Source organism: Kogia breviceps, chromosome 18, assembly GCF_026419965.1.
Source record: "Kogia breviceps isolate mKogBre1 chromosome 18, mKogBre1 haplotype 1, whole genome shotgun sequence".
Lineage (NCBI taxonomy): Eukaryota > Metazoa > Chordata > Mammalia > Artiodactyla > Physeteridae > Kogia > Kogia breviceps.
Window position 1 is genome coordinate 2961838 of NC_081327.1, and position 18495 is coordinate 2980332.

At 61.2% G+C, this 18495-nt stretch overlaps 2 protein-coding genes and 1 long non-coding RNA gene across 9 annotated transcripts in view; 1 reads left to right on the top strand and 2 right to left on the bottom strand.

Annotated features, from left to right (window-relative positions):
* Window positions 1-69: 69 nt before the first annotated feature.
* Window positions 70-3011, bottom strand: NAT14 (N-acetyltransferase 14 (putative)). 2 transcript variants are annotated; one of them, XM_067018933.1, is made up of 4 exons: window positions 2942-3011; window positions 2649-2830; window positions 2145-2260; window positions 70-1247 (listed from the first exon to the last, which is right to left on the bottom strand). In XM_067018933.1, the coding sequence occupies exons 3-4, from the start codon at window positions 2214-2216 to the stop codon at window positions 699-701; spliced, it is 621 nt and encodes a 206-aa protein (XP_066875034.1). In that variant the 5' UTR covers window positions 2217-2260; window positions 2649-2830; window positions 2942-3011; the 3' UTR covers window positions 70-698. The 2 variants fall into 2 exon arrangements, with proteins under 2 accessions (XP_066875034.1, XP_066875035.1); XM_067018934.1 differs by lacking the exons at window positions 2649-2830; window positions 2942-3011 and adding an exon at window positions 2488-2633.
* LOC131744648 (uncharacterized) lies at window positions 2090-3446 on the top strand. Its single transcript, XR_010837741.1, has 2 exons — window positions 2090-2676; window positions 3291-3446. It is a non-coding gene; the product is annotated as an uncharacterized lncRNA (long non-coding RNA).
* The window catches only part of ZNF628 (zinc finger protein 628), a 61335-nt gene continuing 46283 nt past the window's right edge, over window positions 3444-18495 (bottom strand). For 2 of the 6 annotated variants that reach the window (XM_067018765.1, XM_067018766.1), the window contains exon 3: window positions 3444-6679. In XM_067018765.1, coding sequence (XP_066874866.1) covers window positions 3567-6679 — 3113 coding nt within the window. In that variant the 3' untranslated portion in view covers window positions 3444-3566. Of the gene's footprint in view, window positions 6680-8117; window positions 8309-9652; window positions 9812-10481; window positions 10672-18495 lie in introns of those variants that run through there. The other 4 variants (XM_067018769.1, XM_067018767.1, XM_067018768.1 and 1 more) reach the window with 4 other exon arrangements.

The window sequence follows — 18495 nt, forward strand, 5'->3', positions numbered from 1 at the left end:
GGAGGAGCCAGACGGAAGGGGGGCTTCAGAGACAGACTGGAAAAGGCATCAGGGAGAGGGAGACGGGCGCACAGCAGTTTCAGGCTTTATTAACAAACGCGTGTTAAAAACCAGATGGGTCTGTCCGCCCCTCTGGGCTCTCACCTTCCCTGGGAGGGGGTGCCCACCACCCCCCTCCCTCCCCTGGGGCTCTCGAGGCACACACGACCCTCCCCTGCAGAGGCGCCCCTCACCCTCTCTCTGCCTCTGTAGCCTCACCCACTCCAAGCACAGCATCAAGCCCCACCCCATTCCCTGGGGGCCTTGTCCCGGTTTGGGGTGCCCCTGCCTAAGTCCTAACCCTGGTCGGGGTGGGGGGCAGGCTTGCTCGGCCTCCTCTCCTCCCGCCCCACGCCGTCTCTCCCAGGCTCGTCGTAGCACAAACAGCACAGGCTTGGCAGACAGACAGACAGACAGACAGACAGATGGGGAGACTCCTCAGTGCAGACGGAATCTGAGGCAGGGGTTAGATGTGCCGACCTCTCTGAGAAGTTCAAACACTACAGACAGACGTCAGGCTGTGGTGGGGTCTCTTGCCCTCTGCAGGCCTCAGTTTCTGGGCCCTGGGTGGGCTGGGGGTTCACGGAAAGACGGTGTGAAAGTGTCTGCACACAGTAGGTGCTCACTACGCGCTGGTTTTCCTCTCTCCAGGTCTGGCGTCATAGTTCCTTGCTGAACTCCCTCACCAGCGTGTAGCCCATGCAGCCCCAGCTCCCCTCGGCCTGGTAGCCACAGCCCTCCAGCATCCCGGCCACGCCCCACGCTGCCACGGCCACTGGGACCACGAGCCGGGCCCGGGGCTCCCCCATGCCGCCCGCCCAGGCTCGAGCCCGGGATTCGGCAAAGGCCAGGAGCCGCCTGCCCACGCCTCGGCGGCGGTGCCAGCGAGACACAGAGAGGCGGGTGACCCGGGCCCCGTCGCCAGCGCTGGAGCCCGGGGCCAGGGCGAGGACCCCGCACACGTCCCCTGAGCCCCGCACTGCCACCCAGGGCCCCCCCAGCCCGCCCGGCGGGGGCAGCGAGCCCCACCGGGCCCGCAGGCCCAGCTTCATGGCCGCCACGGCCAGGAACACGGGCAGGAGGAGGGCCAGGGCGAAGGAGGCCAGGACGAAGCGCAGGCCGCTGCTGGCCGCCGCCAGGAGGAGCAGGGCCGGTGGCCGCGTCAGGGCGTGGAGGGCCACGCGGTTCTCCGTGTCCTTCACGCCAGCCTGCGGGCGGGAGGAGCGGTCAGTCGGGGGAGGGGGGGCTCCCGTGGGCAGCAGGAACGGGGCGGTGAGGAGGCAGGCCCTGCCCGGGAGGGATCCGGGGCCGGGGCTGCCGGAGGAGAAAGGAAGGCGGTGAGCTGAGGCCTGTGGCGGAGGGTCCAGGACCACGCGGCCGGCACACTGGGCTCTGAATGAGTGAGCTGGTGAGTTAGCAAGTGTGAGGGCTCCCACTTCAGTGGAGAGGCAGCCGCCAGGCACCAGGAAAGGCTGGATGGAGGAGCTGACCCAAGCAAGAGAGAAAGCTGGAGGGGCGCCTGGGGGGGTCCTCGAGTGCCAGGCTGAGGCCCAAGGGCTCTACTTTGAAAAGCAGGAAGCTGGGGCGTAGGGAAGACTGGAAGTGGGGAGGATGGGGAAGGAGTTGGTGTGTGGTCAGCTCCACAGCCCTACAGCGGTGAAAACCCTTTTTGATCCCCAGGGCAGGGAGAAAGAACGAGAGGGAGGAGGGCCCAAGGGCCCTCTCAGAAGCAAAAGACTGCTCGCCGGGGTCACGGCTGGCTCAGGAAAGTGACTGAAGCCACTCAAAATGCCGCTCCTGCCCCCTCCCAGGCTCCGTGGTGTGTCCCCGCCCCACCCCCAGGTTCATTGGTGTCCCCTCATTCTGTCCCCGCCCCCTCCCAGGCTCACTGGTGTCCCGCCCCCCCCACTGGTACCCTCCCGCAGACTCACTGGTGTCCCCGCCCCCCCAGGCTCATTGGTATCCCCTCATTCTGTCCCCGCCCCCTCCCAGGCTCAATGGTGTCCCCATCCCCTCCCAGGTTCACTGGTGTCCCGGGTCCCCCCCCCCACTGGTACCCTCCACCCCACCCTCCCAGGCTCACTGGCGCCCCTGCCCGCTCTCACCTTCAGCATCTCCAGCACTAAGGGTTTCTCATCTTCCCTCATCTCCCGCACCGACAGGTGGCTGGGGGCCATGGCAGCCCCCAGGCTCCCGCGCCCCCAAGGGAGCAGGCGTGCACCTGGCGAAAACAAGCCGGTCAGCGTCAGGAGGGCACCTCTCGTCCCCAAAGCGCCCCAGAGCCGCGGATCAAGCAACAGTATGTGCCAGGTCAGGTCCCAAGAGAGGTCCGAGACAGGAGAGGCTTCCCCGTCAACCCATCGACCTTTCTAAAGTCTCTCGGGGTACCCCCCCGGCCCCCAGTGGTGTCCAGAGATCTACGCCTAAATGCCCGGTGCACGCCAACACCTGCCAACACCGGGCTCCCTTCCAGGTTCCAGGGCGGCCCTGGGGGTGAGCGAAACTACCCCCACAGGCAGGGAATGGACCGCGCTCCCCACACCCCAGAGCCTCTCTGCCCCAATCGCCCCCGAACGGCGTCTGTCGCAGGAACAAGGACTTGCAAGCACCTCTGTGGGTCGCTTCGCTTTTCACAAGGTGCGGGGGGAGCAGGGTTGAGAAGGGGGTCGTCGGCGGAAGTGACGTCAGACTCGCGCACTGGGGGGCGGGGCGGTGCCTGCTCTCGGCCTTAGCAACTGTTGCCAACCTTCTGGGCGTGGGCTGGGAATGGACTAGGACGGCAGCGGCAACCCTGCAAGGGGAGGAGCAACCGAGAAAGGGGGCCTGTAGGACGCTGGCGGGGGAAGGGGCAGGGGATGGGAGCGGGGCACCCCGCGGGGTGCGGACGGGGAGCGGTACTTACCGGGCGCGCACTGAACGCACGCGTGCTTCCCGACGTCCCCTGGTTCCTAAGCAACCTGAGCGCAGGGGGTGGGGGCGGGGCGGCGAACTCAGTGGGTCTGTTCTCTTCGGTTCCAGGGCCTTCGCGGGAGGGGCCGCGTCAGCATCTTGAGCCCACTGGCTCCCAAACTGCCCCACCCCAGACCAACCCACCCCGGCTCTCAGTGACATTCGGAATGGGCATTCCCACCCACCCATTTTTCCGTGAGAGGAGGGGTGGGGTGACTTAACAGAGAACAAACGGCAGAACCAGGATTCTAGACTCCAACGCCTCCCCCATATAGTGACCGTTGCATCCCTTTTTATAAAAGGATAAACAGAGCCCACATAGCAGAAGTGGCTGGACCCAAGACGCAAAGCAAGTCACCCGCGAACCAGGAAGCAAGAGATGAGACTCCAAGTCCCCAAGTGGTGGCTATGGCCATGACAGTGACCTCCCAAACCACAAATAAAACAAAAGCACAGGAGAGGAGATTCTGGTCTTTATTAGCGAGCCCAGCCTGCGGCTCCCCTCCCCCCAGTTCAGCCCAGCCGGACAGTGAGTCGGGGTCTCTGTGTGGGGCGGGAAGGGGTACCAGTGGTTCTACTCAGAACGTGTGCACCAGCTGGACTGCGGGCAGAGTCTGGACAATCTGGATGGAGGGTAGGCCCTGTGGGGTCATGCCCCCAGGTGCAGCTCCTGCAGGGACCACTTGTACCATCTGGGAGGCAGGAGCCGCAGGGACGCCCGCGGGAGCAGAGCCTGGGCCAGGTGGGGGGGGGGCCAGCAGCTGCAGCGCAGCGGCGCCTCCTCCAACGCTGCCGTTCTCCAGCAGCTCAGTGGCCGGGGCACTGCGGATAATGAGGAGTTTCTGTCCCGGCGGGCCAGGGGTTGGCGGCTCAGCCAGCCCCGAGGGTAGGGTCTCTACCTCCTGCACACACAGCTGGGTCTGCTCCCCATCAGCCCCGCTCAGTACCAGAACACTCTGCAGCCCCTCCTCCGTCTGCAGCGTCTCAAAGAGCACATCCTGGACCACACCAGTGCTGGCCTCGCCGTCACCGGGCTCCCCCGGGCCGGGGTCCGCCAGCAACTCCTCCGCTGCCCCACTCTGAACCACCAGCAGGTTAGGCGCCTCAGCGGTGACGGCTCCCCCACTGGAATTGGACAGCTGACCCGTTACTGGCTGGAGCTGGACCGTGGTCACCTCCGGGGCCGGCTGGAGCTGGACCGTGGTCAGTTCCGGGGCTGGCCGAAGGGGCTGGAGCTGGACCCCGCTCACTTCCTGCGGCCCTGCCTCCCCAGCCCCCACATTCTGCAGAACTATGAGGCTCTGCGCTCCCGCGCTGGCCCCGGTGTTGCTCCCTCCCTGCACCCCTAGCCCCCCAGGGCCTGGCAGCCAAACTACTCCAGGCCCCTGCCCAGCTTTCCCCACTGCCCGTGGGCCCTGCCTTGCACCGCTGCCCCCACCACCAGTACTGGAGGAGGGCAGCAAGATGAGCTTGGGGGGGGCGGGGGGCTGCGGGTGGGGCGGGGGCTGGACGCTGCTGGGGATCAGCTGGAGGCCCTGGGCAGTCTGCACCAGGAGAAACGTCTGGGAGTTGGGGGCTGCTGGGCCGGGGGCCGGGGCCTGGGCCGTGACTCCTGCCACCTCTAGGGAGAGCGTGGCCTGGAGGTGGGGTAGGACGTGGACATCTTGGGTGGCGGACGGGGCTGGGGCGGCAGCCAGTGGGGCAGGGGGCTGGGGGCCGGCGCCGGGGGCTGCGGAGCCAGAAGCGGCGTTGGCCGGGGCATGCGTCCTCAGGTGCCGCTGCAGGTAGGCGGCCATGACAAAGCTGCGGCCGCAGATGGGGCAGGCGAAGGGGCGCTCGGCCGAGTGGGTGCGCTGGTGCAGCAGCAGGTTGGACGAGTGCGTGAAGGTCTTGGGGCAGAGCGGGCAGCGGAAGGGCCGCTCGCCCGTGTGCACGCGCTGGTGCTGCCTTAGGTTAGAGGTTTGGGCGAAGCTCTTGCCGCACACGCCGCAGGAGTGGGGCCGCTCGCCCGTGTGCACGTGCCGGTGGCGCCGCAGGCACGACGTGTTGCGGAAGGCTTTGCCGCACTCCCCGCAGGCGTAGGGCCGCTCGCCCGAGTGCAGCCGCAGGTGGTACTGGTAGTGCGACGACCACTTGAAGGTAAGGCCGCACTGGCCGCAGGTGAAGGCCCGCAGGCCGGTGTGCACGCGCTGGTGGATGGCCAGCAGCGACGAGCGCTTGAAGGCCTTGCCACACTCGCCGCACTGGTAGGGCCGCTCGCCCGTGTGGTCCCGCAGGTGGTAGCGCAGTCCCGACGAGCCCTTGAAGGCCTTGCCGCACTCGCCGCATTTGTAGGGTCGCTCCGCGGAAGCCGGGGCGGGCGCAGGAGCGGGCGGGGCGGGGGCGGGGGCGAGCGGCTCCTGGGGACAGGTGACCTCGGCAGCCTCGGCCTGGGGGGGCGGGCGCCCGGCCGCTGCCTCCTCCACGTGGCACTGCTGGTGCGCCAGGAGGCTGGCCAGCTGCGGGAAGGCGCCGTCACAGCTGCCGCAGCGGAACGCCTGCCCGCCGGCCGCCCCGTGGCTGTGCTGGTGGCGGGAAAGGCCGGCCACCGTCCGGAAGGACTTCCCGCAGGGGAGGCAGGCGAAGCCAGGGGCAGCGGCGGCGGGAGGGGGCTGCGGCAGGGGGGACGGCGGGGACAGAGAGGGCGGCGGGGGAGGGTCGGCCTTCCGCGGCTCCGAGGGCGCGTCCGCGGGCGGGGGCGGCGCCTCCGGCCCGGGGCAGGGCTGGTGCTCCAAGAGCAGCTCCTCGCTGCCGAAGCCTAGCTCGCAGCCGTCGCAGCGGTACACCAGCTCCACCGTGGTCTCGGCCGCGGCCAGAAAGAGCTCGGGCACCACGGGCGGGGGCGCGGGCGGCGGGGGCGCCGGCGGGCTGGGGGGTTGGAGGGGCCGCTGCAGGTAGGCCTCCGAAACCAAGAGCTTGCCGCCGGGCTCCCGCGGCAGAGGGGCGGGGGCGGCGCCCGCGGCGGGGGCGGCGGCGCTGCCGTGGGTGCGCTGGTGCAGCAGCAGGTTGGACGAGTGCGTGAAGGTCTTGGGGCAGAGCGCGCAGCGGAAGGGCCGCTCGCCCGTGTGCACGCGCTGGTGCTGCCTTAGGTTGGTGCTCTGCGTGAAGCTCTTGCCGCACACGCCGCAGCTGTAGGGCCGCTCGCCCGTGTGCACGTGCCGGTGGCGCCGCAGGCTGGACGAGTTCTTGAAGGCCTTGGGGCAGTCCGGGCAGGGGTAGGGCCGCTCGCCCGTGTGCTGGCGCAGGTGGTACTGGTAGTGCGACGACCACTTGAAGGCCAGGCCGCACTGGCCGCAGGTGAAGGCCCGCAGGCCGGTGTGCACACTGCGGTGGATCTGCAACAGCGACGAGCGCTTGAAGGCCTTGGGGCAGTCGGGGCACTGGTAGGGCCGCTCGCCCGTGTGGCCCCGCTGGTGGTAAAGCAGGGCCGAGGAGCCCTTGAAGGCCTTGGGGCAGTCGGGGCACTTGTAGGGCCGCTCGCCCGTGTGCGTGCGCTGGTGGTGCAGCAGCCGGGACGACCAGCGGAAGGACTTGCCGCACTCCCCACACTCGTACTGGGCCGCGGGGGCAGGGGCCGCGGGGCCCGGCTTTTCCCCGGCCCCCTCCGCGGTGGAGGCCGGCGCCATGTCCGCGTGGGAGCCGACCATCACACCTGAGGAGGGATTCCGGGTCAGGCAAGGGCGCCTGCTCCCCCCACCTCCGCCCACACGCCGGCCTATCTCAACCCCAAACCCATGGGCTGGCCCTGTAAGAGGCACGGGACACGTCCCTCAGGATTATGGCTTCCTATGGTCCAGGTCAGCTCTGGCCGGAGAGGCTGCCCACGACGGAAGCCTTTGGGTGCTAAAAGGGAAACTTATGGCAAATTGGGAGGAGCTGGTCACCCCCCCCCCCCGACCGTGCCGGCCATCTCCTCCAGGAGGCTGGACCACTGGATGTGGCCTTTATGAGGCCAGGTACTGCCTTTCCAGCTAGGCTCAGTCCCTCTAAAGACAGGCAGTGTCTTTGAAGAAGGCTGGGGTCTCTAGCACCACGCTTTGGATCCTCTGGTCCCTCTAAAGGGACCAAAGAGGCTCCTCTGGTCCCTCTAAAGACCTCATCCCCATCCTGCCTCAACACCCTCTTCCCCTGCCATACCCCAAACCCTTTCACTACAGACAAAGCCTCTGTGAGCAGCCACTCTCCACCACCACCCATCCTGCTCCACCACTCCCTCTTGGGACCCTAACCGAGACTCCCGAGACTCCCGGGGTGCAACCATATCTACCACCCACTGATCCTGTGGGCTCTGCATCCTCTGCCCCCTCCCCCACACCCTCACTGCCCCCCTTATCCAGCACAGATGCTGCTCGGGACTGGAAACTGCCCGGCCTCAGCCTCCTTTTGCATTCATGCCCAAGGATCTCAAAGCTCCCTCCCCAGCACCCTGCACTGTTCATGCTGCATTTCTCTGGTCCATTCACCCACCCCACCAGGTGATACTTGCCATGTTTCTTTTCCCCTCAAATCTCCCTCCTATCCCCTCTTGCTCTTAGCAGGTAACCCTGCCATTGATCTTGTCGCTGAGAAAATAAAAGCAACCAGAAGAGAACATTCCCATCTTCCAACAACTACACTGGTGGTTCTCAATGGGGCAATGGAAGCTCCCTCGACCACCACCACCACGCCCTCCACCCCAGCAGACACGTAGCAATGCCTGGAGACTGTTCTGGTTACGTGGCTGTCGACTGGAGGAGCAGGTGCCACTGGCATCTAGTGGGCAGAGGCCAGGGATGCTGCTCAACGTCCTACGATGCACACTACAGCACCGCCCCCAACCCCCGAACAGCAAAGAACACTCAGTTCAAAATGCCAGTGGTGCTGAGGTTGAGAAACCCTACAATACCCCTTCCCACCTGCCTACTTCTGGGCCTAAAGACTCTGACTTCCCACCTACAGCGATTCTCCTCATCTCCCGGACCGTTCCCATCAGTGTACCCACAAGCCAGGTCTCCCATGTTTATAACTTAAAAAAACAATTTTTTTCTTGGCTGCGTTGGGTCTTCATTGCTGCGCGCGGGCTTTCTCTAGCTGCAGCGAGCGGGGGCTACCGTTCGTTGCGGTGCCTTCTCTTGTTGTGGAGCGTGGGCTCTAGGCGCATGGGCTTCAGTAGTTGTGGCGCGTGGTCTCAGTAGTTGTGGCTCGCAGGCCCTAGAGCACAGGCTCAGTAGTTGTGGCACCTGGGCTTAGCTGCTGCACGGCATGTGGGATCTTCCTGGACCAGGGTTCAAACCCGGGTCCCCTGCATTGGCAGGCGGATTCTTAACCACTGTGCCACCAGGGAAGCCCTCCCATCTTTAAAACAAACAAAAACCCTTCACTCCCCTTCCTCCTCCAGCTATGGCCTCATTTCTGTCCCCTTGCAGCAAAGCAACTTAAAAGTGCCATCAATACATGCTCTTTCCCATCTCAAACTCTGTCCACCAGATCCTCCCCCTGCCCCCTCCACTCATGGCCTCCTAGTTGCTAAATCCAGTGGTCTCTGCTCCGTGGTCAATGGACGCCTTATTCTCTCTCTCCTTAAACCAGTCCCCTTGGCTTCTGGGATACTGCGCCCTCACCTGCCACCCTTCTCAGTTTCGGGTGCTAGTCCTACATGTGAATGTAGGAGAGTCCAGGGCTCTGTCAACCCTCCTATTCTGTATCCACACTCTCCCTGGAAGCCCTCACCCACTCCCGGGACTTCACAGTCTATAAGTTGGACGATTCCAAAAGTGACCTCCCCTTGATGCCTGTCCTTTGAAACCTGCACCCCTGCCAGACTATGCCATTTGGATGCCTCGTAGACACCTCACACTGAACATGCCCCAAACCTAACTCCAGTTTTGGCTCCTGCTCTCTCCCCTCTCTGTCCCCTGCAAATATCTCTTTCACTCCCATTCTGCTCCACCTCCAAAAACACCTTTATTCTTGCTCAGGCCAAAAGTCCCAGGGCATCCTCACCTCTTCTTTTTCTCTCACTCTCTATGACCAGTCTGTCAGCCGATTCCCCTATTCCTGCAAGAGCATCCTTGGAAGCTGGCCACTTCCCACCAAGTCCCCCATTACCACCTTTTTCTAGGGCACCAACATCTCCCTCCTGGGCAACTGCAACAGCCTTCTGACATCTCTACTAGTTTCCATCCTTACTCTTCCTACCCCCAGTCTGTTCCCAACACAGAGACTGAATGGAAACTGCCAACACAGACAGACCATTTCATTCCTCTGTGCTAAAATCTTCCACTGCTCCCACTTGAGAGCAGAAAACGAATCCCTTACAAGAACCTACAGACTTCCCACAGCCTATGGCTTCCTTCCCTCCCTGACTATCCTGCTAGCCTCTCCAACCCTCAGAGCACTCTGGTCACAGGGCTGGGTCAGGCACGCCCACTGCCACCTGGGGCCCCATACAGCCCCCTGCCTAGCACCCCCTTCCCTCCAATATCCGGTAAGCTCCCTCCCTCATCTCCAGGTCTTTGCTGAAATGTCATCTTGGGGAATTATTCCCTGACCACCCTACCTAACTCTGCAACCCCTCCCAGCATGCCGCATTCTCTTTCCCTGACTTATTTTTTTCCTCCATAGGGCTTATCACCTTCTAACCTACTTTATAATCAGAGTTTCCCAGCATCAGCACTGTTGAGATTGGAGCTGGACAGGGGGCTGTTTCCTGCATTGCAAGTTGATTAGCAGTATCCCCGGCCTCGGTCCACTAGATGCTAGTGGCATCTTGTTCACTGTTGCATCCCAGCGCCTAAAATAATATCTGGCACAGAGTGAGTACTCAGTGAACATATCTTGAATGAAAGAAAGCTGGGCATCCTTTGCACAAGCCATAAAGATTCCCTTTAAAAAGATGAGCGTCCCCTTTAAAATGTCAGCTAGTCCTTTTAAGAGGCTATCCCAGGAAGCTGCACGTGTCTTTCAGAAGGCCGGCATGCCTTAAACAGGAAACATCCGTGCTCTGAAAGAGCCGGGGCCCATATTATCTGGTAAAGAACACCCTCTTCAAAAGGCCGGGCCACACCCTTCCATCAGGCCCGACTTCCCCTTTAAGAGGATCCTGCTCCTGCACAACCATCTCCACCTTTTCTGAGCTAAACTAGGGACTGCTTTGAAGCCACTAGGATTCAGAAGTTTTTCTTTCAGTATCTGGGACACTGTCACCGGCCTTTAACGAGACAATTTATTCTCGAGGGGTGGGAGGCGGGAGGTGATGGAAACGGGAAGTTCTTTATAAAACTGCACAACCTGCCCCGCCCCTTTTAAAAGCAGCCCCTTGCCCTTTAAGGGGTCGGAGCCGGCCCGGCGGACAAAAGTCGGAGGTGAAGTAGCGCCCTTCCCTTTAAGGCATCCCTTCCGGTTTCACGTTCGCCTTTTCCCCAACGTCTCCGCCCTCCGGTCCCTCCCCCACCCCCGCCCCTCCGGTCTCTCACCTGCGGCCCCGACCGGGGAATGAGCTGGGGAGACCCAGGGCCTTCCCGCGGGGGTCGATGGGAAGGCGGGGCCCCTGCAGCGGCGGTGCAGGAGTGGGGGCCGGGGAGGGGGCGGGGGCACGCTCCCTCCCAACGGCCCCCGGCGCGAGGCACCCAACCTTTATCGGCGGCCTCTCGCGCACACAAACCCCGACGTCGCCGTCAGTGCGTCAGGACGCCACGTGCGCAGAGGCCCCGCCTCCGTACCCCCATTGGCCGTCGGCTGTGGCGGCCCTTCCTGGCGCAGGCGGCGCGAGGCATCTTGGGAGTTGTAGTACTCTCGGGACCCCGACCACTCGGTCCTTGCAGCGGTCGCGGGGGTCGGCCCAAGGCCGGGGAAAGCTGGGTCGGGACGCAGGGTCGCACGTTCCCCTTTATTAGCATTGACTCCCTCTCGTCTGTGATAGAATCCTCCCCCGCAGCGCGGTTCCCGAGCAGGCGTCGGCCACCAGGGATGTGGTCACTCCTGGCCTGGCCCCACGCCCAGGCCCTCGGGGCTCCCATTTTTTTCCCTCGTTGGGGAAACTGAGGCCCGCAGTGCTTCCTGCCCCCCAAAGGTACCACGTGCTTGCCGTTCCCGAGCGTCTGTTGCATTCTCGCTAGTGCGGCTGTTGGGGAACCTGGGCCCTGCTATGCAGGGGGCTGCCCAGGGCACCAGGGACCCCTGCCTCCTTCGCAGCCTGGGGGCTTAGGGGAAAACGGGGCTGTCCTGAATCCCCTCTCCCTCTTTCCCATGTTCAGCTCTCACCAGCCTCGGCCTCTAAGTCAAACTGACTTTTCTGCGGGTCATCCCAACTAGTTTCTCAACCGTGGCACTGGTGACATTTGGGCCGGTCTTTCTTTACTGTGGGGGCTGTCTTGTGCCTTGTAGTGTGGCTAGCAGCATAGTGGCCTAACCCTAACCCACTAGAGGCCGACAGCCCTCCTCGCTACCCGGCTCCCCTCCACCACACGTTATGACAGCCGTCTCCAGACCTGGCTGCAGGTCCCCTGGTTGAGAACCACTGTGCCAAGGCAATCCTCCTCAGCCTGGCGGCTACCCTTACCGCGCGTCCCTTCTCAACTACCGGAAAGCCCCTGTGCTAGGTGGGGGTCCCATTACATGCTCAGGGGCACTCACCTCTGTTCTAGGACAGACGGATGGGGTCTGACTTTGCCACCCAGGTGTCCTCAACAACCAACAAGGGGCTTGCTTAATCAGAAGCAGACGGCACTCTGTTGAATGAGTGAATTTTTACGGCCTCCCATACAGTTTCCCAAGGCCCCCAGGCAGGCTGGGACTCAGGCGTGATCTAAGCTGTTGGACCTGTCCCTGCCCGGCAGGGTCTTTATGAAATCTCCAGTGAATTCATGCGTACAAAACCCTCGGCTTCCAGCTCAGCCCAAACGTTCCTCTCACCTCAGCTTTCTCCTCCCCTGCCAGAAACGAAGCTGCCAGAGGCACTGGGGGCTGCGGGGCAGGATGCGGGGGAGGAGGGACACCTGAGGAGAGTTCTGAGCTGTTAAGGAGTAAAGAGGGGAAAGCCAGGAAGAGGAGAGACCTGCAGGCCCTGCCCCCTGGGGTCTGTATCCAAGGCTCCTCAACACATCAGGCTCTGGCCGCTAACGGAGGCTTGGGGATGGAGGGAGGATCCTCTATGAGCAACTGGTTCCCACTCTCGGGGCCTGGTGCCTCTTTGGGGAGGAAAAAAAAAAAAGTTGGGCAGATTTCACAGGCTCATTTTCAAGACAGCAGTGACAGCCCTGTGGGGTGGGAGCTGGGACGCTAACACCGTGTCTGGCTCTCCAGGGACGCAGACAGGAAGGGGAGTTGTCCCCCCATCCATCCCTGAGCTGGACCTGTCATGGAGCCTTGTATGTGGAGCCCTCTGCAGCTGACAGAGCTATCATAGGAAGTTATCAGAGGCACCCAGTCCAGATTCTGTAGTGTCCAGACCCTCAGTCCTTACCCCAGACCCTTCCCGGATGTTGCCCTAGGAGCTGGGACATAGCAACGGGGGCTTGGGCGGGGGCAACAAAAGTTCGGTCCCAGTGAGTTTACAAAATCTACAGGGGGTGAAGGGTGGCAATAAACAAGACATAATAAATAACATATCATAGTATCATAACATAATAAATATACATATCCCATGCTATGTGCTGCTAAGCGTCTCAGAGAAAAAATACAGCAGGAGGGATGGGCGTGGGGGCATGTCCAGGGCTGGGGCAGTGGGTGACGGCTTGATGTGGGACTAAGCAAACATCTGGACATACGCCTGTCCAGTCCCCAGGCATCCTTTTTTTTTTTTGGCCGCGCCACGGAGCACACGGGGTCTTAGTTCCCCGATCGGGGATCAAACACCAGGTATTGCACCCACGCCCCCAGCCGTGAAAGTGCAGAGTCTTAACCGCTGGACTGGCAGGGAAGTCCCCCCAGGCATTCTTATTTCTGGCCAACAACACCCCGCCCCAGGTACTTTTTGCAACCCCTCCCACTAGATCAGGCATCCCCTCCAGCCCCAGTCCCTGTGAGCCCCCTGCCTTGCCAGCCAGGCGAGCCATTCTTCCCACGGGGGACGGGGATGGGAGTGAGGGCTGCCGTCTTTGAAGGCGGCCAAGACCACCTACCCAGCACTTCCCTGGGCCCCAGGTCGTCACGTCCCACAGGCCCGGTGTGCGCGTGGGGGGGTCGCTGCGTCGACCCCCGTCCCAGCCAAAAGGACTGGCAAGGTCTGCACCCCCATCCCAAGGAAGGAGTCGAAGGAGAGGAGAAACCCTGGCAGGAATTGGGGAGCCGGGCCCCTCCCTCTCCCCCACTCTCCTCGCCCGTCCCTACCAGCCACGCTCCAGGTAGTGGGGGACGTGTGCCAGGCTTGTGGGGCAGTCCAGCTCCAAGGGGGCTCGCCCAGGACCGGAGTCTGGGCCGTGCCCACTTTGATTACGGAGCGTGGGGGGGGCTCAGGGCACTCACCGTGCCCCCACCAGTGCTCCCGGACCCCAGACGCCTGAGCCCTTTGGCCGGCCTCCCTTCCCTCTGGAGGTGGGGGGTGTCCTGCTGTGTGGACATTCCATTCTGGTTTTGGCCACTCAGCCCAACGCCTTGGTGTCAGCACAGCCTGCGCTCACTGGAGAAGAGAGGATTGGGCTTGGGGACACCTCTCCCTGGAGCAGCCCTCACCCAACCCCCCAGAGGAGGTGTCTGGGGCAAAGACAGGACTCCCAAGGTCAGAGGCTAAAAACAAAATATCCTACAGACGGAGAGAACAAATGTACGGATACCAAGGGGGAAAGTGGGGTGTGCTGGCGGGATGAACTGGGAGATTGGGACCGACATATACACACTACTACATATAAAAGAGATAACTGATGAGAACCTACTGTACAGCTCAGGGAACTCTACTCAGTGCTCTGTGGTGACCTAAATGGGAAGGAAATCCAGAAAAGAGGGAATATATGTATACGTATGGCTGATGCACTTTGCTGTACAGCAGCAACTGACACAGCAGTGTAAAGCAACTATACTCCAATAAAAAAATAAAATATCCTTTTTCACACAAGTGGAGTAAAAAGAGCAGAGATACACTTTAAGGGCGGGGGAAGGTAGGGGGCAGGCAAGAGAAGTCCCCACGGCACAGCTGTCAACTGTCCCAGGAAGAAGGAACCAAGGGGCCAGCCTGTGCCTCCCACAGGCTGAGGAAGCTCCTTTCCAGCACCTCTAGGGGCTCGCGTGGGGTGCCCCAGCCTGCCCTGCCCTGCCAGGCCTCTCCACGGGGAAGCAGCATCGTCCCCAGTTCATGGGTTGGCGGGGCAGTAAGTAAAGGCTCTCTGAAGGTCTTTGGCCAGGCACAGAGCTGGAAGTGATTCCTGCAACCAGGAAGGGACTCAACTGGGAGTGTCTCCAGCCCCAGGGTCCAGCTCCCCCCGAGGGCCTATCTAGCGGGTCTCACATGCGTGTCAGAAGCCCATGGAGGCTGCCCAGGGCATGGGAGCCAGAGAAGACCCCTCACCCAGCCTGGGGGGAAACTAGGGCAGACTCCCTGGAGGAGGACAGTTCACAGGGTCCCATCTGTGTGGGGAAAACTGACCCCTCCGTTTGTTTTTTGGGTTCTTTTGGCTGTGTGGCAGGTGGGATCTTAATTCCCCAACCAGGAATGGAACCCAGGCCCTCAGCAGTGAAAGCACGGAGTCCTAACCACTGGACCACCAGGGAATTTCGTAGATTTCTTTCTATATGTAATATATATAATCTCTCTGGATAGACAGATAGATAAATAGCTAGATAGATAGAGATAGAGCCTATTGGTTCTGTTTCTCTGGAGAATCCTAACTAATACAAGAAGATTTGCCTGGGTGGGCCTGATCTAATCAGGCGAGATCTTTAAACTGGGTCTAGAGGTCAGAACAGTGGAATATCAGTGACTCTCCTGCTGGCCTTGAAGACACCAGCCTCCACGGGTTCTACAGGTGCAAGGAAATGAACTCTGCCATGCGAGCTTGGAAGAGGACCCCGACCTCAGCCTGCACCTTGACTGCAGCCTTGTGAAACCCTGAGCTAAGGACCCAGCTCAGCTGTGGTGCCTGGACTCCTGACCCACGGGGACTGTGAGAGAATTAACGCATGCTGTTTTACACCACTGTGTCTGTGGTAATTTGTTATGCAGTACAGATAACTAATACACTTCTTGTGTTGGTTTGCTTGGGCTGCCACAACAACAGAAAGTTATTTTCTCACTATTCTGGAGGCTGGAAGTCCAAGATCAAGGTGTCAGCAGGGTTGGTTTCTCCTGAGGCCTCTCTCCTTGGCTTGCAGACGGCCACCTTCTCCCTGTGTCCTCACATGGTCTCCCCTCTGCACCTGCCTGTGTCCAAATTTCCTCTTCTTGTAGGGACACTAGTCATATAGGAGTAGGGCCCACTCTACTGACCTCATTTTAATTTAATTACCTCTTTAAAGACCTTATCTGTGAATACAGTCACATTCTGAGGTATGGTGGTTAGGACTTCAACACATGAGTTTGGGAAGACACGATTCAGCCCACCGCTCTTCTCAGAAGAAAAGATGTAAAACAAATACGACAGTGTTGGCCCCTCTGAGTTATGGGCTGGGGACACCAGGAACCTGCCACCTGTACATTTTTACAATACATTTTATGGGGAACAAAGTCCCTCTTGGACTGGGTGAAGAGAGGCAGCATAGGAGCAGGGTGGAGGCAAGGAGGAACAAGCCTAGTTTGGGCTCCCAGTCTGGCCCTGTCACCTCAGTTTCCCCCTCCCCACACTGGAGAGGGATGTAGGGGCAGGGTCAGCGAGGCCTGCAAAGGAGGTTTGGGGCGGGCCCTGAGCTCTGGGAGCTACCTCTGTCCCAAACCCTCCATGGCTCCCCATCACTCTTGCCCTCATAACCCAACTCCTGCCTAGCCTACAAAGCCCCACGGGTCTGGCCCCCATCCACTTCTCTGACTTCACCTCTTCCCATCGCTCTCCCTCTCTCACTCCCTTCAAGCTTGCTCCTGCCTCAGGGCCTTTGCACCTGCTGTGCCCTCTGTGTGGGAAGCTCCTGGCTGCTACCTCTTCCATTAAGGTTGCAAGACAATTATAACCCTCTCAGAGAGGGCCTCTCCAACTGAAGCAGCACCCCTGCCCCATCCGGCCTCCAACTTACTGTCCAGTCTCAGCATCCTCACAGCACATCCGGAACCATAATTTCTTGTTTACAGACGTCTCCCTCCCAGACTCCTACAGGGACAGACGGCGCTTGTCTTGCTCACCACTCCATCCACAGCTTCTGCACACAGTAGGTGCTCCATAAATGCTTTTTTAAAAAAAAATTCATTTGGCTGTGCTGGACCTTAGATGCGGCATGCAGGATCTTCCTTGAGCGAGCGGGATCTTTCGTTGCGGCATGTAGGATCTCTCTCTCTTTTTTTTTTTTTTAGTTGCGGCATAGGACATCTTTTAGTTGCGGCACGCGGGCTCTAAGTTGCAGCATGCGGGATCTAGTTCCTTGACCAGGGATCTAACCCCGACCCCCTGCATTGCGAGCGCAGAGTTTTAACCGCTGGACCACCAGGGAAGTCCCCATAGATGTTTGTTGAGTGATTACACGCGCCCCACCCACCCCCAATTCCAAGGGCTGGGATAGGAGAAAGGAGCCTTTGAATACCTTCTCATACCTGCAAGTGCAGGTCCTCAACAAACAACAGATGAAGCCAGCCCCCGGCTGTGAGCAACTCTTATCAAGATCGAAAACAGGCGGAGAAGGGCTCAAAAGTGGGGGCCGCGCCTTGGGGACACTCCAGCGGGGAGTCCCAGCGGCAGCCCGGGACGTTGGCGCCCCCTGGTGGAACATCCCTAGGCCAGACCCTGCCGGCCGGCCGGCGGCCCCCAGTGTATTCCAGGCTGGTCTGGCGGTGGGACAGAGCTCACCAGCAGATGTTGCCCTTGGCTCCCGATGGCTTGGATGGGAGCCCACTCCTGGAGCTGGGTTAGCAAAGGTCACGCCCCAGCCATGCAGGGGTGGCCCCTTGCCTGTCCTGGGGCCTGAGCTCTGACCTCCAATCCTCCAGAGACCTGGGGGTCTACTGCCCTCCTAGCCCCTTGCCAAGGGAGCCTGGGCCCTCCCCTCTGGGCCTGAGAGCAACAGGACAGGAAACCTCCCATGCCAACCCACAACACCACACGTGTGTCCAGGACACACACACACACACACACGCACACACACACACACACAGTCTGCCCAGACCAAGACAGAGAGGCAGTCAAAGTCTGAGAGACACTCGAGAGGTGGTGAAAGGGACAGACGGTGAGAGAAGCCAGAAGCACACGAGTGGTGGGAGGCGTCGTCAGAGACACAGTGAAGAGGAGAGGCCAGGAGAGCCAGGGGGCCAGAGGAGGAGAGAGCAAGGGGGATGGAGAGACAACACCAGAGCTGGTGAGAGTCACAGACAGACGGAGAGTCCCAGGGGCCGGGGGCAGGGCGCAGGAGGCCCCTCATGTCCCCACACCTGTGTCCACGCTGCCCTGTCCTCGGCTGCGGTGAGGCACACGAGTGGTACTTGGCGGCTGGTCCACCCGCTGCTACTGGCCTCACTGACTGCAGCTCACGCTACACTCCCGAGGGGACTGGACCTCCGGCAACCTCTGCCTGGTGCTCCCCACCCTGCGCCCTGCGCCTGGCTGGGCCTCCGCCGCTACCGCTGCCCGACGCGACGCCACCGCGGTGCCCACGCTGCCTTTGGCGTTGCTGGACGGTGAGCGGGCCGATGCCATCTCAAGTTCAGACCCCAGCCTTGCCACTTGCTCGTTGTGCGAGCTTGGAGAATTTGCCCTCTGTGCTACCTTCTTATCCCGGTTTTACCAGTGAGGTAATGGAAGCTGGAATCGGGACACGGGGTCTCCCAAGTGGTGGCACTGAGTTTTGTTCTGTTTCTTTATTCCCTAACATTACACTATCACATTTGGTAGCTCTCATTTCAAAAGGACTCCTTGGGACTTCCCCAGTGGAGGTGGCTAAGTCTCTGCGCTCCCAATGAAGGGGGCCCGGGTTCGATCCCTGGTCAGGGACCTAGATCCTGCATGCCGCAACTAAGACCTGGTGCAGCCAAATAAACAAACAAATCTATTATATATATATATATATATATATGGACTCCTATGGGGTTTTTTTGGTGGTTTTTTTTTTTTTTTTGCGGTACGCGGGCCTCTCACCGCTGTGGCCTCTCCCGTCGTGGAGCACAGGCTCCGGACGCGCAGGCTCAGTAGTTGTGGCTCACGGGCCCAGCCGCTCCGCGGCACGTGGGATCTTCCCGGACCGGGGCTCGAACCCGCGTCCCGTGCATCGGCAGGCGGACTCTCAACCGCTGCGCCACCAGGGAAGCCCAGGACTCCTAGGTTGGGAATTCCTGGCGGTCCAGTGGTGAGGACTCCACACTCTCACTGCTGAGGGTGCAGGTTCCATCCCTGGTCAGGGAACTAAGATCCCACAAGCCGCCTGGCC

What these genes read in the sequence shown, in the direction of transcription:
- NAT14 (XM_067018933.1), bottom strand. Translation starts at nt 2,216, where the DNA reads ATGGCCCCCAGCCACCTGTCGGTGCGGGAGATGAGGGAAGATGAGAAA. An exon ending in TAGTGCTGGAGATGCTGAAG is followed by an intron (nt 1,248 to 2,144) that starts GTGAGAGCGGGC and finishes TCCCGCCCGCAG; the next exon opens with GCTGGCGTGAAGGACACGGA.